The following is a 15,310-nucleotide window of genomic DNA, read 5'->3' on the forward strand; positions in this document are numbered from 1 at the left end:
AAACCTTAATGATTCGTGCATAAATTTGAATAATAGTCATATTAACTGGTTTTTCTTGTATACGTATGGATTATATTCTATTACTGACAGTGTGTACTTCAGGATAGATCTTGAAATGTTCTTTGTGGATGAATGTGATGCCACTCCTCTTCAATTTGTCATTTTGGGCATAGTAGACCATATGATTGTTTGAATGAAAATGGCCAATACCAGTCCATTTCAGCTCACTAATGTCTAGGATATTGATTTTATGCATTTCATTTCATTTTTGATGATTTCCAATTTTCCTAGATTCATATTTCATATAGTTATTTCATTCCAGTTATTAATGGATGTCGCAACTGTTTCTTATCATTTTGATTGATGCCACATCAGAAAATAATGTCCCTGAAAGCTTGTCTCCATCCACTTCATTAAGATTGACTCTATTTTGAGGAGGCAGCTCTTCCCCAGTTGTCTGCTGAGTGCCTTCTAACCTGAGGGGCTCATCTTCTGCCATTATATCAGACAATGTTTCCCTGCTATTCCAAAGGTTTTCACTGGCCAGTTTTTTTTCAGAAGTAGATCATCAGGTCCTTCTTCTTAGTCTGTCTTAGTTTGGAGGCTCCACTGAAATATGTACACCATGGATGACCCTGCTGGTATTTGAAATACCAGTGGCATATCTTCCAGCATCACAGCAACATGCAAGCCACCACAGTATGACAAACTGACAGACAAGTGATGGTTTTAAACCTAATGGACATATATAGAACACTCCACCCAACATCAGAAGAATACACATTTTTCTTGTGTGCACATAGGTCATTCTTCACGATAGACCATATGCTAGGCTGCAAATCAAATGTCAACAAATTTGAAATTATACAAAGAATCTTGTCTGACCACAAAAGATTACTATCAGATAATATCAGAAAACTAGAAAACACACAAATACATGGAAATTAAACAATGCACTATTAAACAACCAGTGGGTCAAGGTAGAAATCAAGAGATAAATAAAAAGTAAAATATGTGGAGTCAAATGAAAATCAAAACACAACATACCAAAACTTATGGTACGCAGCAAAGGCAGTACTCATAGGGAAATTTATAGCAATAAATTCTTAACTTAAAAAAACAGAAGAAGTTCTCAAATAATCTAACTTTACAGCTTGAGGAACTAGAAAAAGAAGAGTGAAGTAAAGCTAAATGACTAGAAGAAAGAAAATAACAAAGATCAGAGAAGAAATAAATGAAATAGAGAATAGGAAAACTATAGAGGAAATCAAAAAACCAGAAGTTGGCTCTTTAAAAATTCAATAAAACTGACAAACGTTTAGCTATGTTGGCAAAGAAAAAGAGAGAGAGATGAGACAAATAACCAAAACAGGAAATGAAAGTGGAGATACTACAACTGACCCAATTGAAGTAAAAAGAATCATAACAGAATACTACGAACAATTGTACTCCAACAAACTTGATGACTAAGATTAAATAGACCAATTCCTGGAAGCATAAAACCTACCTAAACTGACTCAAGAGGAAGGAGAAAAACTCAACAGATCTATAACAAGTGAAGAGATTGAATCGGTAGTAAAAAAAAAAAAAAAAAAAAAACCTCCCAGACCAGATGGCTTCACTGAGAAATGCTACAAAATATTAAGAGAAAAATTGACGCCAATCGTGTTCAAACTGTTCCAAAAAGTAGAAAAGGAAGGAATATTTCCTAACTCTTTCCTGAAGCCAGCATTACCCTGATATCAAAGCCAAAAACAGAAAAAGAAAACTACAGACCAATATCCCTTATGAATGTAGATGCCAAAATTCTCAAGAAAATACTAGCAAACAGAATCCAATAGCATATTAAAAGAATTATGCACCATGATCAAGTGAGATTTATTCCAAGAATGCAAGGATGGCTTAACATTAGAAAATCAATAAATGTAACATACTGCAGTAATAGAACAAAGGAAAAGAACCACATGATCATCTAAATTGACAAAGAAAAGGTGTTTGATAAAATCCAGCACCCTTTCTTGATAAAAATTCTCAACATGATAGGAATAAATGGGAAGTTCCTCAAAACGATTAAGGGAATTTAGGAAAAACCAACAGCCAACATTGTACTCAATGGAGAACGACTGAGTGCTTTCCTCTTGAAAATGGGAACAAGACAATGATGCTCACTCTCATCATTCCTATTCGATATTGTATTGGAAGTCATAGCAGGAAGCAATAAGGCAAGAAATAAAATGTATCCAGATTTAAAAGGTGAGGTAAAACTCTCTATTCACAGATGACATAACCTTGTATATAGAAAATCCCAAGGAATCCACTAAAAAGATTTTACAGCTAAGAGAGGAATTTAGCAAAGTTTCAGGAAACAAAGTCAACACATGAAAATCAGTTGAGTTTTTATACCCCAACAATGAGAAATCTGAAAAGATGATGAGAAAACAATTCCATTTACAACAACATCTAAGAGAATAAGATGCCTAGGAATAAACTTAACCAGGGCTGTAAAAAACTTACACAATGAAAATGATAAAACACTGCTGAAAGAGACTTAAAGAAGACCTAAATACATGGAAATACATTCCATGTTACTGGATTGGAAGACTTAGTACAGCCAAGATGTCAAAGCAATCTATGGATTCAAAAGATCCTGATCAAAATCCCAATTGCATTTTTTACAAAAATGGAAAAACTAATCCTCAACTTTATATAGAAATGCAAGAGTCCCCAAATAGCCACATCAATTTTGAAGAAGAATCAAGTAGGAGGCCTCACAATTCCCAAGTGCAAAACATACTATGTAGCTACAGTAATCAAAACAGACTGGTACTGGTTTAAAGGTAGACACATAAATCAATGCAATAAAATTGAAAGCCCATAAATAAATCTATCCATCTATGGTAAACAGATTTTCAACAAGGATGCTAAGGCCATTCAGTGGGGGCAGGAATAGTCTCTTCAACAAATGGTGCTGGCAAAATTGGATTTCCACATACAGAAAAATGAAGCAAGATTCCTATCTCACACCATATGCAAAAACTAATTCAAAATGGATAAAGGACCTAAATGTTAAATTTAAAACCATAAAGTTCATGGAAGAAAATATAGGTGCAAAGCTATAGGACTTTTTTTTTAATGATAGATTATCAAATACAATAACAAATGAATGAGCAGCAGAAGACAAAATAGACGATTTGGACCTTATAAGAATTAAATAATTATGTTCATCAAAAGACTTCTGGCCAGCATGGTCCCATAAACAGAAGTGCTACACCGTCCCTCCACAGCAAATACCTGAAAAACTAAGTAAAACAGACAAACATCATTCCTGGAACCTGAAGTGTCAAATGAAGAGATAAATCACTCAGCCAAGCACCAAATGGAATAAGAAATTGACAGAGAGCGAGGAGAGGTATATGCAGAGGGCCCCATCAGCTAACACAGCACAGATCCGCCATCTTGCACTCCTGTCAGGGATCGGCAGACAGGGAGCACGGGAAACAGATTTGCGGAACTCTCAGCAGGAGAAAGAGCACCCAGTAACCAGTGATACACACCTTCCCACCCGCTACTCTACCTCCGAGCTTCCTGGCTGGCTGCGGTGGCTTGGCCAGCCAGGAGGTACAGCGTCTGTGTCGCTTGGATTCACCCCACCCATGTTGTAGATTAGGGGACAGGGAGTACAGGAAAGCAGCTTCGCCAAGTTCCCAGCAGGAGATGGGGCACCTCGTAAGGAGTGATACATGCTTTCCCTCCACTGGCTTCAGCCTCCCCTGCTTCCTGCCAGCCACAGTCTCTTGGCCCGGAGGCAACTGCTTTGGCCTCAGGCTGCTTGGATTTCCCCTGCCCACACTGGCCAGGCCCCTGAGCTGGTATTGGTTCTTTCCATCTCTTTTGGTTTCTTCTGTGCCTCCTACCACATCCCCATCTTTTCTCTGGGACACCTGGCTCCATATGTCATCTTTGCTTCTTCTTGAAAGGCTGTGAAGTCACGCTCAACTGGGGAACCACTCCCCCGCCTGTGACACCTTGCTGGTGGGATCCCTGGAGCTTTTTTTCCCCTTGTTTTTCTTTATTCTGTTTTGTCTGTTTGTTTTCTTTTTCTTTTTGCAGCTTGGGAGCCCCTTCTAGCTAGGCTGCACTGCACAGTTTAGGAGCCACTCCCCCAATCTGCGCAGCTGTGTAGCTGGGATCCTTGGGGGCATTTCTTTTATTCTTTTTTCTTCTTTTCTCTCTGTTTTTCCCTTTATATCTTTCTTCATTTCTCTGTTCTTGTCTCTCCAATTTTATCTTCTTTCCTGTCTCCTGAATGCCTCCATGAACTACTGCTTCCTTAGCGACAAGATCAGAACTGGCTGGTGCCCAGCTACCACTACTGAATATTTTGATCAAGGATCAATAGATGAATCCTGATCAAAAGGGAGAATATCTGGAACAGAATTTAAAATTCTTACAGAATCCAGACTTAATAGAGCTATTGAGACCAGTGAAACCCCCAAATCTATTACAGAGAAAAACCTTCAAACTATGAACTGAAATTATCCCCTGAAGCCATCTTTAAACTAAACAATTGTTTAAGTAAATTAGTAAAGAATGTTTACCATGACCATTGGGCTCTTTTACAGAATTATTTATATGAGATTAAATTATCAATAGTAACTCTAAAGCATAGATGGGAAATTTAGGGTGTAGTGAGTCTAAGTCAATGGGGTGAAACAGTATGTGTAGAGATAGTGAGAATGGTGATGCAACATGAAGAATGTAACCAATGTTATTAAATTGTACATGTAGAAACCGATGAATGAATGGGTGTATGTTCTGCTGTGTATATTTTCACTAAAATTAAAATAAGAAGAATATTAAACACAGAATTATCATATGACCCAACAATTCCACTCCTAGATATATACCCAAAATAATTGAAAGCAGGGATGCAAACAAATATTTGTACACCAGAGTTCATTGCAACACTATTCACAATAGCCAAAAGATGGAAAACAGCCTAAATATCCCCTAGCAGATGCATGAAAAACCATAATGTATATATATTCCATGTATATAAATATAATGGAATGTTAGTCATAAAGAGAAATGAAGTTCTGATATCTGCGACAACATGAATGAACCTCAAAAACATACGCTGAGTGAAATGCTAGAAAAAAAGGACAAAATACCTATGATCTTATTTATATGAAATATCTAGATTAAGCAAATATATAGAGACCAAAGTTTATTAGTGGTTGCCAGGGGCAGGTAGGGGGGGAAAAGAGGGTATTATTGCTTAAGAGGCACTGAGTTCCTGTTAAGGGTGATGGAAAAATTTGGAAACGGAAAGTGGTGATGGTTTCACAACATGGTGAATATAATTAATGTCACTGAGTCATATGTGTGAAAATGGCCGAAATGGCAACATATTTTATTATACATGTTTTGCAACAATTAAAAAGCTATAAAAGTGAAATCTCATGGATGTTTTAGTCTAGTAAGTTTTTTGTTTTTTGACTAACAATTTCAAATTAATAAATAGGAGTTAGAATACTTTTAAAAGGCATTAAAGATAAGGAAATTCAACTAAAAAATATTAGAGCCCAATGAAGATCATTATTTCATAGCTATAATTGCTATGTGACAAAATTAAGAAGCAACATTAAGTTTCAATAAGTTTAAAAAATATTATTAAGTATATTAGCTATGACTGCAATAATGCTGTGGAATAAACCATCTTCAGTATTGGGGACTTAGGACAACAATCGTCTATACTTAAGCTCACGGATGTGAGAATCAGTTACAACTAGTCTGAGCCAAGAAGGACTTCAGGCTATGGGTTAGGTCAAGGTCTCACCCAACTTGAATCAGTGACCTCCTAAAGCATGGTCTTCCTGTAGTGAAAGGCAGGAGCACAAGAGGACAAGTCCCAACTGCTCACGTGCATTTCAAGCCTCTACCTCTCTCACTTCTGCTAACCTCCCCTTAGTCAAAGCAACTTTAATGGCCAAGCCCAATGCCAAGGGACAGTGACATACTCCCAAGGGGCTAGCAGGGAAGAAGTGAGCATTTTTTTCAACAATTAAGTGATACACTACGTTAATTTTAAAGTTAGAACACAGTTGTCAAGGTGGTTCACGAATGTTTGATTTGGGTCAATACCAGTTTAATTTAATATAACTGAATGCAGACAGGTTCTGCTCTCTATAACTGTCATGGCGCCATGCAGCTACACACTCTGAGAAATAATTTTTGTAACCATATTTGTCGTGTGGAATTTATTGTCAATACAAATCTCAAGAGAGAAAAGCTTAACAGATTGTCCAACACTTCTCCATGTTTATGTATTTAAAAATCTGGTAAACTGCACTCTGTGTGCGCCTCAGAATCTTGTGTTCTGTGTTGGGACCTGCTTCATTTATTACTTTTTATGTAATGCCACTGACCTACAAAAGGTTGCCATAATCAAGGCTTTGAAGAGGCCAGTTGTAGTTGGTAATTGAAAATGAAAACTGTACTGAATGTCCCAGACTTTCAATTTCAGCATCTTTCATCTCCTGCTAGGAGCCCTGAAATGTACCTCTTGTTTGTGTTCCAAGCAGTAGCAATCAAAAATGGGGGACGGACAGGCAAACAGAAATAAATAGACTGTGGAGGCAATTTTTGTTTTGATCAGATTCTTTTGTCTATGTGAAATGGACTCATTTCTCTGGGGCAATAGGTTGTATTGCCCAGCAGGAGAGAAGCCATTAGGAATAACATCAGTTCCACACATGCCAGAATAACAAACGTCTGTCCATCCATCCTTCCCCTTCTTTCCAAATACACATACACAGATACATACTTACACATGCACACGTGTGCATGCACATTCACATAGCATGCCATTTTATACGTACATGGTTATACATGCACAAACACACACACACGCACGTACCGTGCACTCATGACATTAAATAAATAATGTCTATCAAAGAAGATCTAACAGGTTATGCATCCCTCTGCTCCGGATATGTAGCTATGTAGCAGAATATAGAGCTTTGATTTCTGTTTCTCTCTCTCCCTTGGATCTCTGTCTCTCTTGGATCTCAAATCTACTATTGTATTTTATGCTGATTAGGTGTCAATACAGTGGGAGACACAGCACGAGACTTTTCACACTCTCCACTGTAAAATAATGAGGTTGAAAAGACAAAACATAGGGCAGATACTTAAGTGTTTACTGTTTTTTATTTTGCCTTTTGGGTTTTGCTTTCTTCAACTTCTCCCTTCCTCTCTCATCCACCTCTTAAAAGTTCTTTGTATCCTCCTTCATTTTTATTTAGCATCACTTTATTGAATGGCATGTACCTGTTAGCCGGAAAGTTCTACATGATGCCACAGGGGTTTCTCCATAGTAATGTCCCCAGGGTTATTACTATTGATAGTAATTACTGCTCTGAAAGAGATTTCCTGAATCAGCCACAAGTACCTCCAGGCTCCATCACAAATATAACCCCAAAAAGAAAGGCAAGGAAGTAATGTTTAAACGTAGCTAGGTTTATAAATTTTCTGTCAACAGTAATCATGTCTTACAAAAAAATAACAATGTCATGTTTTAATTTGTTTTGATGGTGTCTCAGCTAGACAAGGAATCAGACATTTTACAGTTCAATGAAAGTCATTCCAAAAATTAAGTGACTAACTAGGATATCCTTTTTTATGTCTTGCCCATTTTCTATTTGGTTTTCTGTCTTCTTGTATGTTATTTTATGTATTGATTTCTTGATATATTCTGTACAATAGTCCTTTGTTAATTATATGCATTGCAAATATCTTCTTCCAATCCTTGGCTTATTTTGCACCCTTTTAATTGTGTTTTGATAAAGTGGTGTTGGTAATTTTAATGTATTCCATATTACCAGTATTTTCCTTAATTTTGTGTTTTGTTTGTCTGGTGTAAGAAAAATTTGCCTAATGGCGTGAAGCTTTTTTTCCATGTTAGTTCTATTATCCAGCTGGAATTTATTTTTAAGTATAATGCAAACTATTTCCTTGGTGTAGGTCTGCTGATAACAAATTCTCTTTTTCCTGAAAATGCCTTTATTTAAAATTTAGATTTGAAAGAAGTTTGTGTTGAGTATGCAATGTTAGGCTGTAGCTATTTCTTTTCAGCGCTCTAAAGATGCCATTGCGTTGTCTTTTAGCTACCATTGTTTCTGTTGAGGAGTCATCCATAATCTTATTGTTGCTATTTTGAAGTGAATTGGCCTTTATTCACTAAATAACTTTACTTTTTCTCTTTATCCTTGGTTCTCAATAGCTTTATAATGAATAGCCTGAGTCTGGTTTGCTTTGCACTAATTCTGCTTGGGGAATCAACACTCTTAAAACAGTGGCTTGATATCTTCCATTAATTTTGTGGCTTTCTCAGCCATTACATCTTCAAATATTGCTTTCGTCCCTTTTTATTTTTCTTTCCTTCTGAAGTCCAGTTACATGTAGGATATACCATGTCTAATATGTCTAGTACACTCTTTACTGTGTTTTTCATTTGTGCTTGAGTCTTTATATTTTTTTCTGACCTAACTTTTAGCTTACTAATCCCCTTCTCAGCTGTGTCTAACTGCTATTAGACCCTTGTATTGAATTGTTAACTTCAGTTATTGTATTTTTTCAGTTCTAGAATTTTCATCTGACTTTTTTATTTGTATCCAATCCTCTGATAAACTTCTTTACTATGAAAATTCTCCTACTTAGCATCCAATTTCTTAAACACAGCTATCATTATTTTTAATTTTGTGTCTTCAATGTCTGGATCTCTGATTGGTCTCTATATGTTGCCTTTTTACCTTCTTGGTTCTTAGTGATTTGGTCTTGTTCTTCTGTAATGCTAGGTAATTTTTAACTAAATGCTGAACACTGTGTTTGAAAAATGGTAGGGGTAACTTGAGGCTCTGGATGTTTCTCTCTTCCTCCAGAGAGGAATTTTTGCCTCTGACAGGCAGTTAAACTAGGGCAAAGCACTGTAACCCAGAGAATGAGTTGGTTAAAAGTTTAACTTCAGTTTTTTTTAAGAGCTGGTCTATTTCAGGTTCATCCTTACCCCCAGGGATCCCTACAGGAAACCTAAGATACTTATTACAGCATCTCTTCCTTGGTGGACCCTGAGCCCAAAATTCTGTCCAGCCCCTACCCCAGCCTCATAAGACATGTGGAAGTTCTGCTCAGGTTCTTGTGACGTGTAGAATGTGAGGCTCACCAATTCATACTTCCTCAAGTTTAGGGTGCATTCATGGCTCTGTGATGGTTAAATAATTCTTAACCTATCCAGCTTTTCTAACTCTCAGTAGGAAGGCTAGCCTGTAACATGCTAGTCCACCCTAGGTGACAGCAGAAATCCCTTTCTCAGTGTGATTTAAATTTGTGTTTCTTTCATTATAGGCAAGATGAATCATCTTTTCACAGGTTTACAGGCTATTTTTATTTTTTAAATAACTATCTGTTAAATATCTTGCCCATTTTTGTATCAGGTATTGATCGTCTTCATATCTATTTTTAGAAGGCTTTTATGTAGTAAAGATACTATTAACCCTTTGGCTATGATAAAAGGTGCAAATATTTTTCCTCAATTTGTCATTTGTTTCACTCTGCTTTTTTTTTTTTATTAACATTTCTGTGTTTTTGCCATCTGTGTTAGTTTCTCCTAGGGTTGTCATAAAAAAAGTATCACAAACTGGATTGCTTAAAACAACAGAAATATATTCTCTCATGCTTCTGGAAGCTGGAAGTCCAAAATCAAAGTGTTGCCAGAGTTGTTCCCTTCATGATGCCCTGAGGGAGAATCTGTTTTATGCTTTTGTCTTGGCTTCTGGTGGTTGGCTGCAGTTCTTGATGTTCCTTAGCTGGTAGATGCATTTCAATTTCTGTCTCTCTCTTCATTTGGCATTCTCCTCTCCATGTGTCTGTGTCTCAATTTTTTTTGTGTGTGTGTGTCTTATAAGGATGCCAATCATTTGGCCCACCTAATTCAGTATAACTTCATCTTAATTAATTATATCTGCAAAGATCTTACATTCAAAAGTTGTTGCGTTTCAAGGTACCAGAGAGTTAGGGCTTCAATATCTCTTTTGGGGGGACATAACTCAACCCACAACATCATCTAAATGTTTTCTATGTTTACATTTCCTCCTTTAAATGAAGTCAAATATTTATTTTTTCCCTTATTACTTATGCATTTTGAGTCATAATTAGCAGTTTTCTGCTCCGATGTTTAGAAGAATTCATCAGTAATTTCTACTGGAATTGTGTTTTCAAGAAATGTGTTAATGAGCAATTAAAAAATGGTGTAGTGAGAAACGATATAATATAATGTTAACAAGGATAGTTGGAAATTTCAATTTTGTTTTCCCTTTCTCATCCTCAGGAGCTTCTGAAAAGAACTCATGGACATAGTTGTTTTCATATTATCTTTGAAGGGCTGGAGAGCCCATGAGTTATTTTTCCTTCTTGCGTTGTCCTTTCTTGGGTTCTGCCATCTACTGTCGTAGCTTCAATGCTACTACTACATAAAAAAAAACTACCAAATACACACATCTCTAATTTGAAACTCTCTCTCTCAGCATTGGAGGCAATGGCATCTCCACTTAAAGAACACTGTCCTTCAGACCTCAAATCTAAAATGACTTTCTTCCTCATCCCTCACTCTGATTGTTTCATATGTCTTCAGGTATCGACCTTACTTCCATCCATCCACCTAGGTTCAGAGCTCAATCAATTTTGAGTCATACTTCTTGATTGTCAGCTTCAGTAAATCATTCCAAAGAACACAAACTCTACCTTTGAAGGCCTATTTCTTTGAAGAGATAAACTGGCTCTTTCCTGTTCGTGTTTCATCCTCACCAAGGAGCACACCAAACTGAACATACTCCAGGCTCAATAAGTATTCATGTAATGAAAATTAATCTTCACCCCAAGAGTATGGCTCCAGACACCCTCTTAACTCATTATTGAAGTCACTTCTGAGATTCATCCTTCAGCCCAAGATTAGACAGGTCTGTAAGGCAAACAATAACACACGTGAGGAATGTGCTTCATAGTTCAACCATGTATACAAGACTAAATGGAAACACCAGTTCAAAAGCAAAGATGAGAAGGCAGGAAGGGACAGGAAAACTGGACAGATGGAAACAGGGAATTCAGGGTGGAGAAGGAGAGAGTGTTGACACATCTCAGGGTTAGTAACCAATGTCGCAAAATAATGTGTGTATTAACTCTTTGATGAGAAACTAATTTGCTCTGTAAACTTTCACCTAAAGCACAATAAAAATAAAATTGATCTTCAGTTGAGAAACAAAGTACAGAAATAGTAAAAACTTAAATTATGGGTTTTCTAGCACTTACATTTACAAGTGCCTTTTCTCTTCAAGTTGTAAAAACATAATAGATATTTAACTAAGAAGTAAGAAATTACCATCCTTTTGATAATTTGAAAAGTGTTTTCCAACATGAAAATAATCTTGTTATTAATATATTTAAGCATATTATACATCTTTAGCCACAGCAAACAACGTCATGCCTCCTGAAGCTGGATAAGAGGAGAATGGTCATGATGGAAATTAACTAAAGACTGGACTCAAATGGCAGCATTTGAGAAACCCTCATAGAAAAGGAAATAAACCACTCATTTATATTAAAAAACAAAAACGACAACAAAATTCACCACTAAAAGAATAAATCTTTCAGCTGTCAGGCATGCCTAAGGCAAAATAGGTTTTCTAATTTTTCTCCTCAAAGATTAATCTACAAAAACTCAAAGGCACACATAAAACATTTCCCTAAATTTAAATTGTAGCTTTTCTTGATTAAACCAAGTTTCTCTGCTTTCATGCTACCAGATTTCTAATTTGAGAATTTGTGTATGTGTATGTATGTGATTATTTCACAAAACTAAAGAGAACTTAAGAGAAGAAAATGTGAAAGTATTCAAACAATTCAACCCATTATTTCCTCCTTTAGCCTTTTCTGCAAAAGAAGTTGAATCTAAGCAGTATTTTTAAATTTAAGAGGACAATGCAGGGTGACAGAACAATTGACTGTCAGCTGTTATAATTCTGTATTAATCAGGAACTGTCTTCTTTCTGTCTTTCAACTCAAGACGAGGACACGCATAGAATGCCTGTGAAAAGTGAAGGCTCCAGTGACATAGAAAATACTACAGGTGCTGATGGTAAGGTTTGGAGCTATTTGAGCTAATGCAAAATACAAACCTGGCACATTGTTGTGTGATCTAGCATTAAGGAAGCTGTTCTATAATCAACAGAACAAGGTAAATTTCAAAAACCAATTCCTACTAGGAACATAACAAAAATAGCAGCTTGGTTTTTTTGTTTGTTTTACTGAATCTGTGTTAGAATGTCATATGCCTCTATTTAATCATATCTCACAATATTGAGGCCACAGTGGGTAAGGCCAAGGCCAAAGAGAACTGAAGACTACCTGGGGAACTTTGAGGAAACACCACTTATTCTGCAAAAAGTACTTGCCCTCCTGTTGTTTCTGCTCCACTCAGAAGATTCAGGTATTATGTCAGATGACTTGACTAAACACATAGTCTTTAAAAGCACCTTAAAAATAAGTTAAAAACTTCTTTGCCCTTTGTGCTCTCTTGGCCAAATGAGGGGAAAACAAAAAAATTACTTAGATTTCATAATGACCTTGGGAAAAATTCAGCTAGTGGCAGAAGTTTCTTGGTGGTTTTAAACAGAGTTTCCTATACCAGGTATACCTTTGTCCCATAGAGTTACCATCACCTGAATCAGTCCCCTCAATTAGAAGCACTTCTGCACAAACTGATTTTTTTACTCATGTACATGCATTCCCTCAGAGAAAAATGTTTTTAAGCCCCAAATACATCCATTAAAAGCCACTACGTGGATAGAAATTCTGGAAAGATGGTGATGCAAACAAAGCATTGTTCTGACCCCCCCCCCATAAATACAAGAAATATAACAATTTAATGGTGCTTGGCTTTGAGGGGCACTGAACTGGGGAGCAAAGGAAAGCAGTGGGGGAACTGCAGACAGGGAAGAATCAATGAGTTGCATATGGTAGGAAAATTGCTTCTCCCACTGTCCCTGCCTCTCCCCTAGCCATGTGGGCCACTAACCCTAACCACCACAGCCCCTGCCTGTACAAAGGAAAAGGACCCCAAGCTTCTTCCCTGGTGTCCCCAAACTTCCCAGTGGTCCATTCTGAGTGTGCCAGCACCTCCCCAACCCAGACACTGTCACTTCCAAGCCTTCTGCAAGATGCTACGGAAGGCCTGTGCAGTGGAGTCTTCTCTCAAAATCAACAGTCTACATGCCTCCCTGCACACCCCATAGCTCAGGCATTTTAAACCAATAGGACAGATTTCTCAGGGAGTAAGTACTGGCCTCACTGCTTCCCATTTCAGTAAGTGCTGAGGATTGCTTACTGAGGCTGCTGTGTGCTAAGAAACAGGTGTCTTTAGTGGAAGCTACACCCACAGCTGACATACTCCAGGAGGGGCTCTGTTAACAACAGGGCAGGCATCCCTGGGGATCCATTTGTTGTGTGCCAGCACCTCCCCAACCTGGACACTGTCTGCTGGAAGCCTACTGTGAACTGTTACTGAAGGCCCATGAACTGCTCCCATTGTAAACACTCTACTGGCCTCCCTCTGCATCCCATAGCTCAGGACTCTGAAAACAAAAGGACAGACCTCCTGAGGAGTCAATTAAGGTCTGTCTGTTCCTCCTTTTGGTCAGTGCTGGGGACTGCTGACTGAGGCTGCTCTATGCTAAGAAGCAGGCATCTTTAGTGGGGGCTACACCCACAGCTAACATACTTCATAGAGGGCTCTGATAGCAACAAGGCAGACCTCTCTGAAGGTCTGTTTGAAATGTGACAGCCTCTCCCTCACCTGGACGCTGTCACCTGCAAGCCTGCTGTGAATTTCCACAGAAGGGCACTACAGTGGAGTCCTCTCCCATAGTCATCACTCTACCTGCCTCTTTGCACAATCCATAGCTCTGGCCCCTGAAACTGACAGGACAAACCTCCCTAGGGGTCAGTTAGGGTTAGTCTGCCACCACTTCCAGTTGGTGCTGAGGACTACTGACTGAGGCTGCTGTGTATTAAGAAGCAGTAGTCTTGAGTGGAGGCTGTTCTCAGAGCCAACAATCTACTGGGGGGACTTTGATAGCAACAAGGCAGACCTTCATGGGAACCTGACCATAGCATGATGCCCCCTCCACACCTGGTAACCGTCGGTTGCCAGGCTGGTGCAAACTGCCACAGAAGGCCTCTGCAGTGGAGTCTACTCCCATAGTCAGCACTTTGCCTGCCTCCCTGTGCACCCCATAGCTCAGGCCTCTGAAATCAATAAGACACACCTCCCTGGGGATCAGATTGGGTCAGTCTGCTCCCCCATGCAGTCAGCACTGAGGACAGCTGACCGAGGCTGCTGTATGCTGGAAGAAGTAATCTTGAGTAGAAGCTACACCTACAGCCACATAGTACTGGGCAGGCTCTGATAGCAATAAGTCAGACCTCCCTAGAGGCCCATTCAGAGTATGACTTCCCTTCCCCAAACAGTAACTGTCAGCTGCTGGATTGATACAAACTCCTTCAGAAGTTCCTTACAATGAAGTCAGGAACTGGATCACCTAAGTGAAGACTGACCCCCAACCACCACAGGGCCATCTCTAAAACCAACAAGGCAGATCTCTCAGAAGTCCCTCTGGGGAGTGGTAGCTCCTCCTCCTCCTGAAATGGAAGAAAGTCTGCCTGTGCTTCCCCTGAATACCAGCTCAGATATAAGCAGTACCCACAGAGCAGGGAAGGAAAACTCAGGCAAAACCAGAGAGCAACACGAAGCCCCCAAAAAGTGCTCACTGGGGGTCAGTTTTTTTATTAAAAACGTGATTGCAGAAGCAGAGAAGGGAGTAATAACCAGAGAGAGGTAACTGTGCCCCCCTGGTAGACAGATTGATTAGTACATGATATCTAATCTGAGTGGCAGTGCCCACTGGTGGATGGACTGACCATAGCATATTCTCTGGTGTGTTTTGGAGCCCTTGAAAGCTGAAAAATAAGATCTGGAACTTTCAAATCCCATTTAAATCAGGGAGGGAGAAGGAGCTATCACAGAGGGGGAGAGGAAACAGTAAACAAAGGCCAAAGGCTCAGCCTACCTAAGAGTTCCTTGAGGAAAGTAGTGCAGGCAAAAACACCAATACTGCGGAAAACTGAGAAAGTTAACACCCTCAAAAATTCCAAAGCTCCAACAAAAAATCAAGCAACACACAAAGAACAGAGAAACAAT

At 38.6% G+C, this 15,310-nt stretch overlaps 1 protein-coding gene across 2 annotated transcripts in view; it reads left to right on the forward strand.

The window, feature by feature from the left end:
- The window catches only part of MACROD2 (mono-ADP ribosylhydrolase 2), a 2,492,337-nt gene that overhangs the window by 2,449,661 nt on the left and 27,366 nt on the right, over positions 1-15,310 (forward strand). For both annotated transcript variants that reach the window (XM_049869821.1, XM_049869822.1), the window contains one exon: positions 12,119-12,190. In XM_049869821.1, the coding sequence (XP_049725778.1) occupies positions 12,119-12,190 (72 nt within the window). The remainder of the gene's footprint in view (positions 1-12,118; positions 12,191-15,310) is intronic.

Source organism: Elephas maximus, chromosome 25 (assembly GCF_024166365.1).
Source record: "Elephas maximus indicus isolate mEleMax1 chromosome 25, mEleMax1 primary haplotype, whole genome shotgun sequence".
In the NCBI taxonomy this organism is placed as follows: domain Eukaryota; kingdom Metazoa; phylum Chordata; class Mammalia; order Proboscidea; family Elephantidae; genus Elephas; species Elephas maximus.